We start from the raw sequence: 13,712 nt of genomic DNA, 5'->3' as shown, positions 1-13,712 counted from the left end.
ACTACATATTTTATTATTTAAGACTGCACGGTTGGTGCGGTTGCTGGGCAAGCGGCTGCTGCGCAACGTGTAGCGGTTTGATAACCCCGCATGGAACAACTCGTTGTATGTTCCACATCCCCAAACTGTTGTTTCTGGTGTCAGAGTGTGATGTGTATGTGAACTTGTATGTTTGTAAACGCACCCAAGACAGGAGTAAATCTTAATGCGATGCGATGTTGTTTAAAAATATTTTTGTAGTTTTATGATATTTTTCTGTAGATAATAACAAAACAATAATTTTCGTGTGTTTGTTATAAGAAATCACTAAAAAGGGAGTAAATTAATACTCGTACAGATTTTTATTCGTGGCACGTGGCAGTCCCTTTACAAAAAAATCGATAATAGTGTAAACTAATATTATTTTACGGTTAACTACCGATACATAAAAGCCATTTACGAACGATCATTTTAAAACCCCACCGATAATGCGTTTCAATAAACCAATAACCTCAATTCAGAAATATGTCAATTAATTTTATTCCACCAAACCCGTCACACAATGTATCATAGCACATCGATCAACGTACAAATGAAAATGATCCTTTATTTCCATCAGTAGAGTCTATATTTGCATGATTTTAACCAGATTGTGTCTGGAACGTTTCAATTAAGGTAGGCAGCGCTAAGTGCCTGGGTTCCACGCTCCGTGTCTGCGTGTGGCTTAAATTGTAGACGGACAGACTTTAATGGCGAATTTCCAATTACCGTTTTCTACTTTGGAAGTTTAGACAGTCGAGATTTTAGTATTTTGTGTTCCCGGTGCGAAGAGATTAAAGCATCAGTTGTTCTAAGTGTGTACCTGTGAGGTACTTAGTGCGAATACTCCTGATTATTCTCCGTAAAATCTTCTCACATTTTGAGGTTGATTACTTGGTTAAAAATGTAAACTTTTGTAGGTCATACTCAACTCTATAGAATAAATGCCTATTTCCAATCAAGTAGGCCTTTAGAATCTCCTGGATGCAGGTTGCTTTTCAGACGGATCTACCTGATGGTAAGCAATCGCCGCCGCCCATGGACACCCGAAACACTAAATGCGTTACAAGTGCGTTGTCGGCCTTTTGGGGGTTAGGAATTTAAGGGTTGTTAGGGAATCAGGGATTAGGGAGATTGGGAAGAAGGTCTCTGACTCCGGTCAAGCCAGCCCATTTGTACGAAAGCATGGCTCCCCTACCGCTTAAGGCGGTTCAGCAGAGGACATCTCGTGACTGATATGATAATGATAATTACGAATCACTCCATAATTTAATCAGACAACCCAACCAAACAAAACATTTCATAAATATAGTTTCAAAGAATGTGAACAAGAGATAAAAAATACGAAAAATAATTTCTCATTGTACCTAGACATCATTCTGTTGTTTTATAAGAAAACAAAGACCATTACATAAGACCTTGGCGCCCACTCCATCCTCGGTCGACGCCATACAGTCTGGCATCTTAATATTTAATCTGTTAACAAGCCATAGCTCCTATAACGCTGTAATAAATAACCTATATTTATCAAAATATCGATCCTGTAATACATAGACTATGTATGTATTTAAACGTGACCTTAAAACCTAGAAATTTCTATATCATTTTCTAAGTAGCGATTACTTTATAAAATGTACTGTGATGATTTTCATTCATAGTAGGAATCATATGTTACAATCACTAGCTAATTGACTTATGTCCGAATACTAAATTGCTATTCAATTTTAAATTGTAGTATAATATCGTGCTATCTCTATCATTTACAAAGAATTTATGGCGACAGAACCATTCTTGAGAGTGTCTTTAAATATAGTGACATCTATTGGACTATTAATTAGGTACTTAATTCACTACTACTACTCACATATTTCATTATACCAACTGAATTTAAGCCCAATTTTTCACGTAACACACAAAAAATCTAGGTTAAAATTTAAAACCAAAACGTTGCAGTTTCATACATTTTTGCTATGTAGGTAACAATTTGGTTATTTAAACTCGTAAAATTTGTTTAATTATAAAAGTTTTGCGCCGTCCGCGTCCCGCTGTAAAACTTTGCGCTCGCGTTAAATGTTACAGACCTACCTACGTCGGCGATTCTGCGTAGATTCCACATTAACATGTTAATTCTACAGTGAACATGTACTCTTGTATCTTGTCTGAACTTGTTCGTTTATTTCTCGAACAGAATTACTTAGGAACAAGTTGCTTCTGAAGTTATTTCATTAAGACCTAATGTTATTTCTGATAGACATGTAATTTATGTTTTGAAGTCTGTATCCTTAGTATGAGTTTGTTTTACGTTTAAAGTAATTGAAACGAGACACGACACTAAACGTTCGGCGCTCTGATTGGCCAGCTCGAATAAACCACCAATCAGAGCTACTGATGTCTTACCTACTGATCAGTGGTAATTTCTTTGTGGCAGTATACCTAGTGAAACAAGTGTGTTTTAAGAATAAGACTGTGACAAACAAAAGCTAAAATCAGGCAACACTAATATGAACACTACCATCTTTACAAAAAAAAACTCACACAACACGTAACTCGTATATGTACAATTGTACATACACAAAAAAACAAGTTTTGAAAAACGCTCAAAAGTCGAAACTCAACTTGAAAAGTGTAAAATAAAAATGATAAATGATTCGCTGAAAAAATTTGTCTACCAATTTTTTGTGTTAAAATTTTCGCTCACGATTGTACCTCAGCGCTCGTTTGTACGTGAATAAAAATGCTCCACGGAGGTCAAGCCTCAGTCAATTGCTGTTATCGCCTAGAAACACTACACACGCTTTATATGACATACTTTTTACAAGCATTTTAATTAATGCCTACCAATAAGTTTGCTCATGAAATATTTCTGCATAGAAGCAGTTTTTTAATTGGCACCAAGTATTTCGAGGGCGTTGAACTCATAACTAAATTCGATGATGTTGAATAGTAGGCTAACATGATATCTATCATGTCTTTTGTTTTTATAAGGAAGGAAGATGTAATAGCTAAGCTGTGCAACTATGTGACCGTTTCCATACTAAGCTATGCATCCACAGCAACGTAGCATAGCACATCTGCCTTCAACAGTTTTCTATTGGCAGTCAAACACTCAAACAATAATCATCACAAAAAAATTACCTCTGATTAATTATTACGACTTGGAATTTGCAATCTCGCAAACTGAACCGACGCGACGTGACAATATGGGTGCTTTTCAACGAGACGAGATAATCGTAGAACATCAAAACCGACAAATAAACCTAATCATGTAACATTAAAACTGCTCCATGAATATGAATAACCTCATAAAGTAATGTCTAAAATTATTATCGTACCTAAGTACGCAACGCCACTGGAAGCCAACGAAAACAGTATACGTATGAAAGGCAGAGAATTATGAGCTATTGGCACGTTCTGCCACACCACTCCTACACTAAAACACTTCATACGAGACTCTCAAGTCATCGAGTGTTTATGAGGAGAACACGAGAAAATATCTCACAAATATACATATACTACGCATCTAATAAGACGTTCCGTGAATTCTTTTCGTCTTTTTCTAGGCATTTCTGGGCTCGTATGAGGAATGCTGTAGCCTGTATTACTGGGTTTTAATAAGCTGGTTCACTGGTATTTAGTAGTTCGATATTTTTAACCGACTCCAAAAAAATGGAGGTCAGTTTGATCTGTATGTATGTTTGTATGTATGTGTATTTGTGAGCAATGATCTTGCGTTTGACCTAACAGATTTTGATGTCACAGCATAGTATTTTTCAAACTTAGGTTTTGTGTATATTAACCGATAAAAACAATTGAGGTTCGCACTTTTAATTTTTGAAGGCGGTGCCACGACTGACTTCATCTTAACACGTTAAGATGGTTTTAAAATAAAGGTTTCCTCTTTTTACCAAATGCTAAGCATCATCACCATTCCTATCCAAAATCGATTTTCTAAAAACATTTCTGAATAAATGGAGACCGTGCAAGAAAATGAGGCAACATTCTATCTAGATATGGAGAGTGCTTTAAGAAAAATCAGAGTATTCTCCTAGGTAAAGCAAGTTGCTAGCGGCACTAAGTATAAAGTGGTCTACTTTGGACCAAACACTTGAAGAAGTTAGAAAGAATTATGTGAGGACGCCCGCGGCGCTGCCAACTCGCAAACTCCTTCAACTTGGAAGTTTTAAACCAATCCCACAAAAACATTTCATGTTAAATGTTGCCAAGACGAGACCATATAGAATAGCTCGCACTGTCAAAAAGTAATCAGATCCCGTGTAGAGCCAAGTTTCTAACCCTACATGCCCAGACCTAAATCGATAAGCCCTAATTTCACACTCAAGTTACGGGGAAATTCTACAGCCATAGCTCGTACTGCGTAGTTCGTAGCGCGTAGCAGAGTTTTTACGCTATAATCTCGTAGGCGTGCAAACCTTGGACGTAACTGGCGAGTTGGCCGCACGGAAAGAGTTTAGAAGATTGAATAGATTTTTAAGCTCAAGCCCATATGACGAATAGCAAAAAGTCCGTGCGGCCGACTCGCCAGTTACGTCCAAGGTTTGCACGCCTACGAGATTATAGCGTAAAAACTCTGCTACGCGCTACGAACTACGCAGTACGAGCTATGGCTGTAGAATTTTCCCGTAACTTGAGTGTGAAATTAGGGCTTATCGATTTAGGTCTGGGCATGTAGGGTTAGAAACTTGGCTCTACACGGGATCTGATTACTTTTTGACAGTGCGAGCTATATGGTCTCGTCTTGGCAACATTTAACATGAAATGTTTTTGTGGGATTTCATTTCTTTTTGTAGGTTGCTTATGATAGAAAGATAAAATGAGCGACAAATACAAGTATTTTTTTGTCGCTCATTTTTTCTTTCTTTTTTGGGGTATATTTCTTCAATTATTTTTAACACTAGATTAACAACTATCAATATCGTAATTTTCTACCTACTATACAATATTCAAACCGTACGTAATCCTAAACTACTTAAGTTAAACCTATTAACAATGAAAATTAAACAATGACCTACGTATCAAATTATTCTCACTAAGTCGTGCCTACATAAACAACTATAAACATATTATACCTACTAACCTATACTACTTAATTGCAAATACCTACTTATTCAATCTTTGAATTTCTTAATTAAATTTGTGAGAAAATTGCAAACGTAATGCTAATACTTTTTATCAATGAAAATTAAAACACTAGTACCTAACTAAACCTTCACCTACTAAACTACTAAATTTATAAGAAAATTGCAAACGTAATCCTAATACTTTTTATCAATGAAAATTAAAACACTAGTATCTAAACCTTTACCTACTAAACTACTAACAATTAAACCCCTCCGCGGCCGCATTCAGACCTCTAGCGTCAAAAGTTGCGGAAGTCTCGAACAAACTTTCACCCCCTAGTTTAAGGGGTTGGGGGGTAAAAGTTCCAAGTTTTAGGATTTTTTTGTTGTTTGGGTACTAATACTAGCTTACATACCAAATTTCAGTTTTCTAGGACTTCAGGAAGTACCTTAAGAATTTTGTTGATCATCAGTGAGTGAGTGAGTGAGTGAGTGAGTGAGTGACGAAATCGGGGTATTTTAGATATCAATAAAATCTAAAGTATAAGAGCTATGCAATTGAAACTTTAGGGCTTTATTAAGTCTACCACTGACATTATATCCTGAAAATTTTGTTTATCTGGTATAACCCAAACTCAAGTTATGAAGGTTCAAAAATACGACGAAGCGCTTCGAGAAAAGGTAGGTAGTGCCCTTGCGCTTGCGCTTCGCTTGGCTCGTCTTGGCGGGGGCACTACCGTGCCCCCAGATATGTCACTCACTATACGTGGTTCTAAGCTGTGCCTTGTTCCGTAGTGGCGTTGGTAATAAATAAAATTGCATGTTTTCTCAATATAAAGTGGATCTTTTATACACTTGGATGGCGTTTAGCCACCATCTTGCCTGGTGGTGAGCGATGATATGGCCGATGATGGGGCACGTCTACCTATCATGACCAACCTGTTCACTCGGGATTTTAAGACACTAAGTTTTTATAGGAAACACAGACTCCGGCAAGGAGTTCCACTCGAAGGAAACCCGATGCAAAACGCAAAACGCAGTTATTAAGCAAATTAAGTCAAAAATCACGTAAAATACGATTGTCTTGATTGACTGGGGAACTACATATTTGACAAAAGCCGGCCAGTAGCAGTCTCTTTAGTCTCCAATCCCAATGCCAAGCGTGATTACGGCAAGCCTCTCTTCTGTGGAGACGATCCTTAAATACTCCAGTAGTGGTCTATGATGATTACATTCCAAAAGTAAAGTAAAACAAGTCTATTGCTCTTCAGGATAAGGTTAAAAATTGGATGTAGGACGCTCAAAAGGCACATTTGAAACTCTTGCCAATGTCAATGTAACCCTTTGAAAGTCGTAAGAGGAAAATGATAATAGTTGGTAACAAAAGGACTTGGAAATGGTACCCGAGATTGTCAAAAGATATTAATCTATTTAGTTTGTGGAATCGGGACTTATCTTACGGACATCCTTTACAAATTATAGAAAAGATATGAAAAACTACTTAAATAAATTGATTTATTATTGTGGCTACGGATTTGTGAGAGATTCCATCAATTGTGCTCACGACTTCAGATCATGGAGATATTTGATATTAGTTTTCAAGGAAAATCTTCAAGTTTTTTGTCTAGAAATTATCAATTTACTAAAAGACGGAGATGTATTTCAAAAACCAAATCTTTTGGTTTGCCTTTGTTATTAATTTCTTTTTAGGTGCTACATTAATTACTAGGCAACATATTTTTTCTATTTACCATGCAATTCTGTGAAACGTAACATGGAATGTTGATCCCTGAAGTAATCAGCCATAGAAATACTCCAAGCAAATGAGACGAGAGAACAATAAACGAGGATCATTAATTAGAGATTTGCAAGCTAACAATGCAGTCAACAGGTGAACAGCAACTAGAGCGGTTTGTGAACGGCACCTGACAACTATGGCCCTTGGCCCCGCGCCAAACTGACGGTAATGGCGTCAAACTTCGAAATTGCCGTAAAAGTGATTGCAGGCTTCAATTCCTCTGTTACTAGCAAACTACGCCTTGTTTGCCTGAATATCTTTATTTGCTATGACTTTTCTTATTTACATTTGTTCGGTAAATATTTTTTCCTCGTCCCGGTTGAAGATCGTTGGCAAATACTCGTAGCGGATAATGTTACTCTTCCGTGGAAGGAGTTTGGATCAGTTTTCATCGGTTATGTGGCAAGGAAGTATCTATTGAGGAAATAATCTATTTGTATAGAAACTAGACCGCCGAAGTCATGAAGACAAAATGAGAGATAGATTATGGGACACTACACCAAAACCACAGAATAGGAAATAGATGGTGGAGAACCATCGAAAATTTTTCGCAATCAAAAAACGGGTTCATCGTTAATCAAAACGAAACCTTTTCGACAATATTTCCAGTCTGAATCCAAAACTATTCAAGAGTCATCTGTTGCACTAATAACCAATACCCCGAAAAAAGTAAACTCAAACAAAGGCCGGTCCCAGGCTTTGTCGATGACATTTCCTTTCATCCGCGCACAATACACGAGAAAATAGAAAAGCTTCAGTAACATTTTTAAAACATGCTAGCGTAAAATCCGTACATTGAATTTTCTACCCGCCTGATTGGAAAAGCCGGGAGCTAGCACGAAAATGTAATAAAGTTATCAGTCCATACAATTTGCAATTAGCAGTCATTCAATTGCTGTATTGCAGTACGGGCTCTGAATAACAATAGCGTCGGCAATCAGACAATAGCTGAACCTGATCTCCTGCATTGCAGGTGGATGAGATCGCCTCGTAATGACCCCTTTTCGCGAGTCGACTTCACGCCCCCAGTCCACTCAATTAGTAAACCGCGCGGATTTCGCCACTTATCCTTTTAAAATAAGTGTTTCATTTTAAAATTGCTACATTTAGAATGTTATTTTATTAGTGGTCAAAGCTAAAATTATATTAGAGGAAGATTTTTACTGCGGTATAATGGCTGTTTCAGAATAAGTTATTTCAGTTTGATCCCGTTTTTTCTACATGAGCAAATAAATCTGTCTTTTCTACGAACTACAAAGGAAGTAGGATGTCCATTTGAATTTATTTATCGCTCTTAAAGATGTTTTATATATGTTAATATGTATACTTAAATAAAATCTGACATAAAAACCGCGACGCACTGGGATTTGGGCCAGGGACGGACTTGGTAAAAGTATGCCCTATATTTAAGAGGTCGTTGCTGCCAGTTGCCCATAAAATACAAGGATTCTTGCCAAACAGAGAAGTGGGTCGGCAAAAAAATTTGGTCTGATTTAAGTCCTCTCTGACAATGTGCCAATGGCTAGGTTTTGGCACTAGGTACTGTCTAGACTAGACTGACATTAAGGATAACTAACAAGCCAAGTAGAGGTCAAGGGAATGGAACATTTAACATTTTAGTTATGTAATATTTTAATGTATTTGATTAAAAAATGCCTTTTGACTCAGTAGAGTCTTGATCTTCAATACGAAAGGACGACACTTATTACCATCGCATAAATCCTAGAATTATCGCATTTATAACGTTTTTATGGCTACAATTGGCAACTAAAGACTCTTTTTTAAAAAGAGGTTCTTTTAATAGAATATCTTTCTCGATTTAAGCTCCAAATCGATAAAGATGAATGACAACTCATGAAGGGGAAAAAACAAAGTATTTTTTCTGGCAGTTTACAAATGATGAATGAGTTCTATAAAAATATTTCCACACCTACACAAGTTGGTACTTAGTGAGGACATTTTGTCCTTTAAGAAGAAAATATCTTTATTCTCTGAATGTTATAAAAAGAGTCTCTGTAGGAAAATTCGTTATTTTTTGCGTTAGCTATTTTTAGCGACAGAAATATGAAGATTGTGTTTAGAAAAAATACTGACGTGTATTTTCTACATCATATTCTAGAAAAGTTGTTATATTTTATGCAAAAATTATTCCGTGATCGTGGAAATGGAGTTCTTGAATAAATTGTTCGTTTAACGTTGGCAGCTGCATGTCAATCTACCCCAATCTCTCGTTTTGCTTGGGTCGATTCTCTAGTGCTAAAGAATAAGCTTGAAAATTCCTTACTATATAACTGTAATATTAATGTGCCAATGATAAGTACACAAGTACAATCAACATCGGAGCTACGGACCATCTAACGGTATTACCGTGGCTTCGAAAAGCAGAAGAAGGAACGGGGTGGTGTTTAGTCAGTAAGAGTCTGAGACTCCCTCTCACCTTATCTCCCAAGGCGGGAGAAATCATTGGAAGATTTTCTTTCCTCAAAAGAAAGTACAATCGACATTGTGTGAATTACGACGGATATGGGCTTATTTTTACTGACACTTAAATTAAAATTAGGTTGACATTTTTAGAGACATTTGTCATGTTTTTAAATAATTTGCCTGTCGTGGATTGTACCTACCGTATGTACTAGAACTTTACTTACCAAACAGTTATATACTTTAGGTCTTAATAAGTAAAGTCCACAATTTATCGGCCGGAGTTCCGTTTTGCGAAAACTAAGTTTCGAAACCAAATCGAAGATTTCCGATATGAAATGAACCGTTACGATTATAATCTGATCGAAACTTCTTCTAGAACACATCTATTTCATGTTCTAAATGGTTTTTTGAAACGGCAGTTATTTCAGATCGCACGAGAAAATAGGATCGATCCAGTGTTTGTAATTTTTTTAAAATTTTTGTTTCATAAAATGAGTCTCTAAAAGCGGGAGTAGGAACGGATTGGTTTTTAGTAATAAGACTCTGACAGCTTCCTCCCTAATTCCCATTTCCCTCCCAAAAAACACCGGAGCTTGAAAATTCTTCCCAATCCAATGAAAGCACATAAAAATTGTTGGGAATTTTGATTATGTAGAAAACTCAAGAATGTTAAAAACCTAGTCTATGTGTACTAAATATGTCCATCAAATGTTTAATGAATTCTCTTTTGTTACGTTTCAATAGTAAGTTAGACAATGTACAAAAGTACTATCGGAAAAATCCAAAACCATCCCTGCACAGTCACATTTATCGACCGTATTCATAAACTCGAGCAAAGCACTCGGTACAGGCGACCTATTTCTATAGATCTATAGTTTTATTCTATTTGCGGGACCCAGATCAACGAGAACTGACAGACTTTTAAATAAGTTAAATGAAAATTAACTGGATTGAAACAAACGGGCGGTGCCGCGCCGCCATCGCGCACAACTTTGTAGTTGAACAAAGTGCTTTTATTACGTTCTGAAGTACGTACTTGGAGATACGAAAGAAAATCTTTGTTCCACCATTTTTCTTTGTACTAAGCGGTACACAAGTGAAAGAAGTTGGGTATAATTCTAGAAGTGGTTAGAGCTTCTACTGAGTAAGAAAGAATTCAAGGAGTTTCGAAATGAAAGCTATTCGTGAGAGTTTAGAGCCAACAGAAAATGGGATGTGAAAATCGACTTCAGCTTGATATTTGTATGAAAATAAAGCTATCTAATATCAGAGAATGAGTACTTTTCAAAGAACAGAAACATTCACACACCCACACGGACAGATTGCAGTGTTGGTGCGGTGGCTGGTACAGGAGAAAATCCGGCTGCCGCGCAACGTGTAGCGAGTTCGATTCCCGCTTTTCGAACTCTTTGTGTGATCCACAAATCACACAAAGAGTTTCTCAATCGGGTTTGGGTGTCATGTGTATGAGAAATTGTATATTTGTAAATGCACCCACGACACAGGAGAAAAACGGAAATGTGGGGCAAGGTCTAAAAAATATGACAGAGGTGAGGTGATAGAGGTGATGCGATGGTTTGTGATTTTTTATGGGATAGACAATCGAACAGACGTATCACCTGATGGTAAGCAATCGGCGCCGCCCATCGACAATTGCAACACGAGAGGAGTCACACGTGTTTTGCCTGCGTTTTGAGTCTAAGGGATTTGAAGACTGATATTCAGATATTTTCTTTACAAAGTAATTCTAGTATAACGCTCTTCGCACTGTCAATAAAATACACCGCAAATTATTTAACTACATACCTGTCTATCATTAGATGCCACATTGTCTAATTTTATCAACGGTAGACTAAATAGAAGATTACGTTTTGCGTGGGCGGCCAAAACAGATTTAGATTGCTGACACTAGCTAGGTAATTATCCTCTTTGAATAAACAGATACTCCTCTTGAAGCTAACTATTAAAGCTTGAATCTGTTTAAGCCTACTAAACGGCCATTTTGAAGACCCCAATTTCCAAATGGAATAGTTGCTTTAATGATTTGTTCCATCGTATGGAATAATATGCCAAATTACGCGGAGAATACTTCGAAAAGCAATATATTTTTAAATAGTAGTTGTGTCACTTCCTTGATTCCCGAAAAAAAAGATTTTCGAAAGTCACTGGATAACTTAACCCCCTCAAAAAAAAATTCTATAATGATAACTGAAGAAAAATTGTATGCAAAACGACTATGACTTAGATCAACATAATATTAAAGACACATTGGTACTTATGTTACAAGACCGGATGAAAAATGTCTTAGACGTAATTTTTTTATTAATAAGGTCAGTTTTTTATCACGACAGCGCAAGCGCAAGTACGGATAATGTTCCTATTTCTTTCAGAATTGGTCTCGAAATCGATTATTTTAATGATTTTATCATTGAAACTAAAATTGGAAATATATTAATTCTCTATTATTTTAAACTTATTATATCAAATCCTGTTCTCCATTTAGCCATTGAAGAAGCATCTAAACATTATTTAACGATCATAATCAAAGATTGAATGAAAGTAGAACACTGCATTACGAAGTGCCCAAACCAACCTCTTACACCAATAATTGTACACACGGTTTCATATCGAGTTATAAATAACCAGTTTATCATGGTCTCTCTTTGTATAATCTCTCCGTACATTCGACGGTCAGTTTATACTGGTTTTGCATAGCTTCATGTGTAGTCGACGAATTTTTCCGAGTGTGCGTGTGACGCAATAAAGCTCGGAAGATCCGTATCGAGCCGGCTCTGAGTCACCATTAGTGTTTATTTTGTTCCAGAGTATGTTAGCATTCTCAGATAGTAAAGCTAAAAATATTAAGTTTCTTTATTCGGGACTGAGTTCTTGTTCTTGTCGTTTGATTGGGAAGAACTCGTTAGTTGCACTTACGGAATTGCTGTCACATGACTGCAACTAATGAGTTCGATCGACGAAAATTATGAAGTTCATCGTTTTAACCAAATAGTTAACCGATAAAATATCGAACAGTTATTAAGGTTAAAATTGTTTATTCATTTTCCTAAAATCGGTCAAGTTTAAGGCGTTATCCGTCATTTGTTCCTACAATACTAAAACTTGAAAAATAATTTGGGTAATTTTTGGCAAAATGTTGTCAAACGTTAGATTCGTTCTTCCGTTGGTAAATGCAATATTTTCTTCTTAAATTATTACCTAGGTACGATAAACTGCTATCATTTCTTAGGTAGAGATTCTAGCCTTTGTTAAATATTCATTTAAATAATTATTAATCCTCGTGTCAATACAAAGTCTTCGGATGAATCTGCAAGTAAATCCGAGCTACATCTACAGAGAGAAGGGCGGCAGTCACAGAGAAGGACAGCAACAGAGAGAGGAGGAGCATCCATCACGCGACAGATTTTGTGACAGAGAGATAACCTAGATTTACATATCGACTAATGGAAGATAAGCTCGGTGGAGAAAGGAAATAGAAAACAGCTTGCTCAGGATATTACGAGAGGAAATGGAGGCTACACAAGTATAGGGTGCGAAGTTATGAACTAACCTGGTTCTCCTGGTTGAGCAGTTTTAGTTGGTCGTTTATAAGGCTGTACTTAGCGCTCTCCTCTTTCCTCAACGCCCGCTCCTTCTTCAGTTCAGGGCTCCAGAAGGTCTTAATGCTGTGCATGCTGGAGCCGAGTTTCTGATTGGTCAATTCCAGTTCTTTCTTAAGGTTCCCCAGCTCCCGGTGCAGATCGGAATTCTGAGATTGCAGCTCTCCCAGGAACATACCGGGCGGTTGCTCGCGGCGGTAGTAGTCGTCGTCGGGGGGCGGCGGCGGAGCGTACGAGCGGTCATACTCGCGCTCGAGCGATTGGTAGCGGAGTGGACGAGGACGCGCGCGGTGGTGAGCGCCGGCCGAGGCCGAGCGGCCTCGCTCGTCGGGCGCCGGCGAGGGCTCGTCATCTCGAGTCAGGTAGGGGCTGCGGCGGGACGGGCTGCGGTCCACCTGGGGCAGGCGGGCGCGCGCGCCACCTCCGCCGCCGGCCCAATCCTGCCGGCGCCACTCCTCCCGGCACGGCGGCCGGTCGTCCTCCGCGGCGTACTCGCGGAGATACAGCTTGACTCGTTTCCCGCGTCAGTGGGGACGCATTGTGCACTGGACTGCGCGACGGGTACGCGACCACTGAACGGAACGCCCGCCGCATCGATCGCTCTTCTGTTGCGCATGCGTGATTTGTGCACAACTTAGCGGCTGGAGCGCTACCGATTGATTCCCGGTCGGTGTTTGTCGCGCGCCGGGATACAGTGCGGCCGCGAAACTCGCTTCTAATTTAATTAACATGATATGCTATTTTCGGATACGATCTGCTTCGATCAGTAAGCTGAGT

The 13,712-nt window shown here is 38.1% G+C and overlaps 1 protein-coding gene across 9 annotated transcripts in view; it reads right to left on the bottom strand.

Moving 5' to 3' along the window:
- The window catches only part of LOC118279419 (plectin), a 66,596-nt gene extending 53,084 nt beyond the window's left edge, over nucleotides 1-13,512 (bottom strand). For 7 of the 9 annotated variants that reach the window (XR_007705934.1, XR_007705935.1, XR_007705936.1 and 4 more), the window contains exon 1: nucleotides 12,887-13,258. Coding sequence is in view for 6 of the 9 variants with exons in the window: in XM_050698319.1 (XP_050554276.1) it covers nucleotides 12,887-13,111 (225 nt within the window). In the remaining 3 variants the exon portion in view is untranslated. Of the gene's footprint in view, nucleotides 1-12,886 lie in introns of all 9 variants that reach the window. The other 2 variants (XM_035599115.2, XM_050698321.1) reach the window with 2 other exon arrangements.
- Nucleotides 13,513-13,712: the final 200 nt, after the last annotated feature.

The sequence above is a fragment of the Spodoptera frugiperda genome, chromosome 14 (assembly GCF_023101765.2).
Source record: "Spodoptera frugiperda isolate SF20-4 chromosome 14, AGI-APGP_CSIRO_Sfru_2.0, whole genome shotgun sequence".
NCBI classification, from domain to species: Eukaryota; Metazoa; Arthropoda; class Insecta; order Lepidoptera; family Noctuidae; genus Spodoptera; species Spodoptera frugiperda.
This window is presented reverse-complemented; position numbering and strand designations above follow the sequence as displayed.